Source organism: Zeus faber (assembly GCF_960531495.2).
Source record: "Zeus faber genome assembly, chromosome: 19".
NCBI classification, from domain to species: Eukaryota; Metazoa; Chordata; class Actinopteri; order Zeiformes; family Zeidae; genus Zeus; species Zeus faber.
In genome coordinates, this window is record NC_137206.1 from 2,924,004 (window position 1) to 2,932,465 (window position 8,462).

General features: G+C 45.5%; 1 protein-coding gene across 1 annotated transcript in view; it reads right to left on the minus strand.

Moving 5' to 3' along the window:
* Positions 1 to 5,802: 5,802 nt before the first annotated feature.
* Positions 5,803 to 8,462, minus strand: part of mrpl15 (mitochondrial ribosomal protein L15) — a 5,120-nt gene continuing 2,460 nt past the window's right edge. Inside the window, exons 3-5 of the mRNA XM_080019928.1 lie at positions 8,218 to 8,383; positions 7,329 to 7,452; positions 5,803 to 6,301 (exon numbers count right to left, since the gene is read on the minus strand). Coding sequence (XP_079876054.1) covers positions 5,964 to 6,301; positions 7,329 to 7,452; positions 8,218 to 8,383 — 628 coding nt within the window. The 3' untranslated portion in view covers positions 5,803 to 5,963. The remainder of the gene's footprint in view (positions 6,302 to 7,328; positions 7,453 to 8,217; positions 8,384 to 8,462) is intronic.

Genomic DNA, 8,462 nt, shown 5'->3' on the forward strand with positions numbered 1-8,462 from the left:
TCCTCCAGGGACGTATTGACAGGATTCCTTGAGGCCTCGGAGCCGTGGGACACACAGTGGGCGGTGCACCGCCATGCCAGGTTCTGGTGGACGTGGTGGAGAAGCGGCCCGGTCGGGAGAGGATTCCCTGGATCCACGATTTGGACCCGGACCCGCGTGGACATGTTTGCATGCGGCATCGTGACAAGGTCTCCTCTGGACCCCGCGAGGCCCGGATGCTCCCCATCCGGCCTGGAGGACATCTTCTCACCTCAGTTCCTCTCCAGCAGCAGGAGCTCCAGGTGCTTTGTTGTTGTTTTTTTGGCTGAGAGAACCTTCTTACCTGCGGATAACGAAGCACTGTATTCTGTCCCGTTCATGACTGTCTCTCTCTCTCTCTCTGTCTCTCTCTCTCTCTCTCTGTCTGTCTGTCTCTCCTCACATGGGTGAAGCTCTGCATTGTTCTGAAGCTCGACGTGTGAAGAGCACACGCTGTTGTCTCTGCTTCGTCCCACTGTATGGACTGGATTGTATGGACCCAGCAGGCTGGCATCAGGCCTCGCTGTCAACATGCAGACACCATTCTATGCAGTGGCAACCCCCCCCCCCCCCCACACACACACACCTCCCACCGGCCTAATCAGGTGCATAATCACAACAGTAGACCCGAACCCTCCACCCACCCACCCCCACGCAGGGTGCGAGGCCCCACACTCCTCTGCAAACGCTGCCCTGCCCGCCCTGCCTCAGGAGGATTACATGCCCCCTGCAGGAGACAGCTTAACGTCCCCTCATTAGCAGGATACAATGAGACCCCACCTCAGATCAGATAGGCCCCCAGACCCCCCACCCTAGAGGACAGACCCCCACCACTGATAAGCAGACAGACTTCAAACATAGGCCTCAGACGCATGAGGGCTGCATCCAGTCAGACCAGAAGCAGAGGCTGCAATAACAACCACCGTTGGTAGATTTTTTTTTTTTTTTTTTAATCGTATTAAAGGTCACGCCCACGTCTCACGTTACAGGAAAAACTCCCAAAAGTCATTGGATCAACATTGTCAACAAGCATTTCACAGCGAGAAAAGCTAAAAAAAAAACAAACACGTGGGTTGGACGACTTGAGGCGTGGTCTTAGAAGCGGACCCGTCGTGCTCTCCAACCAGCCCGGCATCCAGCCAGTCAATTATTTGTGGAGACCTGCGTGGGGCTGCATGGGGGGGCCTGGAGCTGCGTGTGGGGCTGCGTGGGGTTGAGTGGGGCTGCGTGGGGCTGCGTGGGGTTGAGTGGGGCTGCGTGGGGTTGAGTGGGGCTGCGTGGGGTTGAGTGGGGCTGCGTGGGGTTGAGTGGGGCTGCGTGGGGCTGCGTGGGGTTGAGTGGGGCTGCGTGGGGCTGCGTGGGGTTGAGTGGGGCTGCGTGGGGTTGAGTGGGGCTGCGTGGGGTTGAGTGGGGTTGAGTGGGGCTGCGTGGGGCTGCGTGGGGTTGAGTGGGGCTGCGTGGGGTTGAGTGGGGTTGAGTGGGGCTGCGTGGGGCTGCGTGGGGTTGAGTGGGGCTGCCCGGCCCGGAGACATGCTAAACCCCGCTGAAGAAGGATCCCATTCTTTGTAAATGAGGAACTGTGTCCTATACGGGCCGGTGATAAGGTTCTTATCTGCAGCACTGAGCGAGCAGTCGGCCGTTCATTAGGCGTTTAGCGGCGGTGGGTCGAGTCCCGCGAAAAATACTGATACTCATAAGGATCCAGACTGTGACGCGCTCCGTCGGGGTCAGGGGTCAAGGGAAACCATGTATTCAACCGGGGGTCACCCTCCAAATGCAGTGTTTTAGCCTCAAACTGGGGCGGAAAACCAGCTGGATACTGCGAAATAAAGAAGTGACGCTGTAATCCACTGAGCATTACACTTGAAAAATACTAATACTCTGAGTACTTTTGAGTCTAGTTACTGCTTTTTACTGATCTGATAAACACGTTTACTTGTTTTTAGGTAAAATATTTGGCAAATAATGGAGCTTGAGTACAAAATGTGAATAGTCTTCAGAGTAAACATGAGTCCAAAGTTCCTCGAGCTCCAACTTAAGTACAACTTTGAGTAATCCCATTATCAGGTACTTTTATAGTTGAATACGACCACATTCCAAAGCAAATATCTTACTTTTTCCTTCTGAAAAGACTATTTATTTGTACCTAAAGGTTGTTGTTTTTTTTTCTTCATTCAAGTGGTGCAATCATCACGTTTCACGTTTAATACTCGAGTACATTTGACGCCAAGTACTTTAATGAGAGCTTTTTTGGAGCATTTGTACTTTTACTCCTGACACGTGTGGTATAGTACAGTATTCCTCATTCCAGCCCTCCCAACATCCCTCTTATATACGTATACGTATTATTCCTCCTGTCTCTCCTCTCTTCCTGCAGCTGACCCGTCTGCCCCCTCCCCAGCCCAAAACCCGTCTGATTGGCAGACGACGAGCACAGAGACCTGGACTTGTCATTGATTCTAACGATCACCTTCTGAGCTCTGGATGTTTAATTACCTGGTGTGAACGGGTCAGACTCAGACATTAGATTAAAACACAAACCTGCAGGATCAGGTCCCAGTCTGAGCCATGGAACGTGAAAAAAAAAGAAAAAAGAACACTCCCGCTGAGCCTCTTATTCACGTGAACATGGATTGGGAAATCTAACGCTGAGGACCTTTCCCCAAGTACTCAAGTACGACTTTGAAGTGTTTCTACTTGACTCGACTAATTCCATCATAAGGGACTCTCTAGTTTTATTCCACTGCCTTTCAAAGCACATATTTTACTTTTCACTGCTTTGCATTTATCTTTAAAACACATTGGGACAATATGGGAAAACTGCACAAATATCTATATTATTACATATTGTTTATGTTACATGTGTATAATACATTTTTAAATATTATAATTATTATTATTATTATTTTATAATATTATGATTTTTCTACAAGAATATATGACAAAATATAATGATTGTACATTGAGGTATACTTTTAATTACATTATTGAATATGAATAAAAATATAGTTTTAGATAATGTATGTATGGTTATAATTGGTATATTTTGTGATGTATATTCATATTGATTTGAAATCTGTTTTTCAGTACACACGGAGATGATGCCGATTTCAAAGTTGCAATGTAATCAAAGCTGAAGCGTCGGTGTGAGTGTTGTGCAACCGCACGCAGAGCGAGAACACGGCCAGAACGGCGTTTCAGTCACGTAAACAACGAAAAACCTCCAATTCCCTAAAGGTGCCAAGGACCACCGGGATCAATAGAGACGGTTTTTCTTCTCGTGTGTTTTGGGTCGGGAGGTGGAAACGTTCTCCTCAAACTCCAAAGGATCTGTGTCTTTGAAGATAAGCAGCGAAGCTCGGCCATAAACAATGACCGCGCTCTTTCTTTCCTGTGTGGAGATTTATTTTGAGTATTATGCAGAACGGAGCCGGCCTGCGCGGCTTTCCTGGCACCGACGCCTCTGAAGGACCCGAAAAAGGTCTCACAGGAACCCTCCCGAAGAGCCGATCAGTTTGTGGAGCCGGGGTCGGCGCACGCTCAGAAGGGGCGAGGCGACTTTTATGGCCGCGGCGTTTTTGGGAGAAGCCTCGGAACAAACCTGAGCGTGAGGAGAGCAGGACCCACCCGGCTCCTTCCAGGGGACCCCTGTTCTCTCAGCGTTGGCTCTGGGATCCACTGGCGCTGTCTGACCACAAGGTCAAGGGGCGTCCAGCGTCCCTTCTCCACTGAATTCCTAATTCCCAATCCACAAAGTTCAGACGTTTCATCTGAAAGAAAAAAAAAACACAATTCAGCTTCAGGAGCGAGAATAAATTAGAAATATATACAAAAGCCTCTTTCATATATCCTCTATATATGATGATGATGATGATGATGATGATGATATATGATATGTTTATATACAGTCTGTATATATACTTGTAAATATACAGTCTGTATATTCCTCTTGTCAGGCTCCACTGCTACACTTAGATCTTCTGCACCGCATTTGAATTTAAAACAGTGTGTGTGTGTGTGTGTGTGTGTGTGTGTGTCAGTGTGTGTATGTGTGTGTGTTCTGTTGATACAGTGTAAAGTACAGTGATGTGTAAAGTACATTTAGTGTTCATTTCAGAGGTTTATTTCTGTTTGGTGTTTATGATTTATTTTTCCATATGTTTTTTTGCTGTAAAAAATCGAATCTAGTCGTTAGTGTTATTGTACATCAAAAGATTCTGTCTTATCTTCAGGCTCATCTTTCTCGCTCGCCGTGAGGGTTTATTTCACTAGTTATTGTATATGACTACATTCTTCCAGGGAAATTTAATTTGTATATTTTTTTTATTGGTTTTCTGATATTTTTTAGGTTATATTTGTTGTTTCCCATTGGATTTAGTGTATATAGTCATATTATTGTGTAACGTCAACTGTTTAATTGTTTATTTCCAAAATTTCCATTTTCTTTGTAATATTATTATTCTACTGCTTTATCATTATTTTTGCCTAATTTAAGCTGTGAGCTGTTGCTGACACAGCAATTTAACTCCAGGGATTAGTATATATATAAATATATATAAAGAGAGAAAAAGCTTATCTCTTCCTTCATATTTTTTTCTATCTATCGATCTCGCTCTCTGTCCACACACACACACACACCTCATGTGCCAGTGGAGCCAGAGCACTGAAAAACAATACTGCTTGTCTTGCACACACACACACAAACATATGCTTCCTTTGATAAAGTGTTTTTATAACAGCAGACTTTCTATGGGAGCGCCGCTTAAGACAATATGCGTAAAATACCAAGTTATTTATAGAAACCGTGCCATTTGGACTTCAGAAAATAAACACCAGTGATAGAGAGTTTAAATATAAATTTGCCGAGGCCTGGGGCCCTGGAAGGACCCGAACCTGACAGCGGGTCGGGGCCTCGCTTTCCCCTCCGACCAAACAACCCCGAGATCCTTAATGAGGGAGAGCGGCATTCTGGGAACGTCCTCCGTCTATTCAAACGGGGCCCCTCTGGAACTATGACACGGTTCTTGCGGCTCTAGTGGATGTGGAGGGCCCGGAGGTGTAGAGCTGGGGGTCGTCGGAACATCCAGGATACAGCTGCCTATGACTAATTTCAAACTCCCCTTCTAGACGCAGGCTGCTCACATGTAACTCGCATGGCCCGGCATCTGTTTCCTGTTTTCATTCTTTGCTCCGATCTTATTTTCCGAGCTTCCTCCTCACCTGCTGCCGTCCACGCTGGTTCCACCTCGGCAACAAACCACTGAGTCACCGCGGCTCCTCATGGACGTGTCACCGAGACCTGAGGAGTGCGCTGAGACTTTTATTATTGAGGTCTTAGGGGCATAAGGCGTGAAGTTCTAACATATAACAACGGGGACGCACACGGAGGCTTAATGAGCGGTGGGGGAACATTTACAATCAAGTTGAACATTTTTATGAACGAATAAAGTAGAAAACGGGATTAAAAACGGGAGCTTGACAAGGCGTAATGGGCTCAAAACGCAAGACATTGGAGGTCTGGAAATGTGGCTTAATCCACACTAAAATAAAAAAAATAAAAAACATTCCTTGGGGTCATATTGGCTCATTAAGTCACACCGAGCTCACTATTTTTGGCATTTTCAGCCAAATTAATTGAAAAACGTTTTCTTTTGATCATCGACAGCACAGAAAAAACAAGATTTTGTTTGAAGTTAAAGGGATTTTCATCCTGTTAAGCTACAGTGAGCATTTTAGCACATCCCAAGAAAGTTCAGGTTAAAAAAATGAATCCTGAAATGATTTAAACAGCTTTATTTAATAAGATATTTTTCGACACTTATGTTACAATGACAATCTCCACTTCTGTTTGAGCAGAAAACCCTCTGAACGACCCCATAACGTTAACACGCGTCCTGTGTGCCTTCACCGTGACAGTTTGTTCATTTGGGCGGTTCCTTCCCCACCTACGAGCTGTAGTACTGCAACAGCTTCTGGTCCGTGGGCTTCAGGATCTTCTTGTCGGCCATGTTGACCACCCAGCCGGGCGAGAGGCCGAAGAAGATCTGCCGGGCGTCCTTCCGGGAGCGGAGCATGTGGAACAGCTCGTCCTTGGAGAGGTCGGGCAGAACGTAGCCGTACTTAGCGGCCAGGTCCAGCCGCGCCTGCCGGACCCGCTCGGGGTCGGCCAGGTAGCCGCGGGCGGCCGGGTCGCTGTAGTACGACACCATGTCCTCGCCCGGCAGCATGCGGCGCGGGATGGGCTGCCCCCGCTGGAAGAACGGCACTGGCCTGATGAGGATCGCTGGGAAACACAACCACACGTTTCAGTTACAACATAATCTGCTATTTCCCCCCCAAGGATGAATTAAGTCCTGTCTGTATCTGTCTGTCTGTCTATGAATCAATAATCACAGCTTAGATCACAGGGTTTCAATATTTCCGTTGTGACCGATCAAATTTTTATAGACTTTATTTTTATTTTTTTTATTGAAGTGGTAATCTGTGACATTTTGTTTAAAAATCCCATATTAGATACAATATTTATCGGGCACTTTTTAAGATACGGCCATTCTTTGTGTTTGCGACCTGCATGTGCTCCTCGAGGTACGGTTTCCATTGCTGGTGGCGTGGTCCGCCACCGCAAGGGAGTGAGAGGCAGCGGTGGTGAATTAGCTAAAGCAGCGTAGCGAGCTGCGGTGAGTAACCTGTCGATATGGATGGACATTCACACACAAAGAAAAAATAAGAATGAAAAATATACAACCAGGAAAAAAACTAAAAAATAAATCAATAAATCAGAAGAAGAAGGCAAACTTTGAAGAAAGCAACGTCAGATTTTTAAAAAATAAATAAAAAAATTTGAACGGAATTTTGGGACCAAACCCACAATTTCACAGATTGACACTTTTCAAAATTGTGCACGTGTCCTTTAGCTGCTTGTGTTGTTGCCATGGCAAAATGCCACTACTGGTTGAATGCTGAGGAACACCACCTCTGTATTGTAATCAAAAAATAAAATACCATTGTGTAAAATACACAAATAAAATACTATTTGTGCAGCTTTTTCAATAACCCTTTATTAGTTTGCCTTTATTAGTTGTCAATCAAACGTATAAAAGGGTTTATAAAGAAAAAGAGAATTTAAAGAACTGGTAAGATCAATTTTTGAATGTATCTCTATCTAAATGAGTAAATAAAAAAAGAGCAACCCAGGTATCATTGCTGCCGGACCCCCACGGGTCCACAGACTCTACTTTGAGAAACACCAGCTTGGACAACACAGTCAGATGAAGACAAATGGGGACGGTGCGAGCGTTGGGGGGACGCACCGAGGCTGAGGGGGTCGTAGTAGCTGGTGGTGATCACTCCTCCGTTGCGCTCCACGGCGGCGATGGCGGCTTCCGACGCTCTCTGCACCTCGATGTTGACCTTGGCTGAAAAACACTCGACACCCTGAAACACACGGATGGACGATGAAAAGAACTTCAGGAGGAGCACAACACTCAAGACACAGGAACCACCAGCGCTCAGAAGATACAAGCGTGTCATGTGCTGCCCCCCAGAGGCAGAAAGGTGCAACAGAAATGATTCCGACAATTTGTCCGTCAGGTCGAGTTCTGCTGGTTCAAAGCTTATTTTATTACAAAGTATTACTCCTTATCTGCATTAACTAATGATATTTTTACAACTTAGACAAACTTCTCTTTCGGAATCAGTTTATTACACCTGGTACATTTTTATAGGGAAGGAATTTGTCCTGATGACAGCGGGTGCATTATGGTGACACAGACTAGGAGCAAAACATTTAAATAAAATAAAAAGTTTAACAGCCTATAAAATAAAATTATAAAAATACAAATAAAATATAAACAGAATGCACAAAATGGGTTCTAGGCACCAGGAAAAGATAAATGACCAAAAAAAAGCTGTAAGAGGTGAAGTGGCAGTAAGGATGCAAGTTGATTGGGTATGAATATAACTATGGTAGGATATGTCTTTACATTATTAATAATAAGAAGAATAATAACAATAATAATGTGTATATGTATAGAACACTACAGACACAACTAATAACAGAAGGTTTGTCCAACTTATTAGTGTTATTATAAAATATCTCAGCATTATTTACAGTCGTAAAAATGTATTTCAAGCAAACAAACAGTATTTTTGAACCATCGTTACAGAAGGTTCGTAAAGTTCATTCCATTCAGCCGTTACCTCGTCCACCAGCTGGACCCCAAAGTGTCTCTTCTGGGGCTGGATGCTCACTCCCCTGGCGTTGACCAGCTGGGTCAGGTCCACGGGCTGCGCGGGGTCCACGCGTCCCAAATCGATCAGGTACTGAAGCCGCTTGAGGGACAGAGGCTGGTACTGCGGGCGGCGACTGGGCGGAGAGGAGTGTCACAGCACGCCATGGGTTAACGACCGGTTTGTACAACGTCCCTGACGACTAAATAATATTA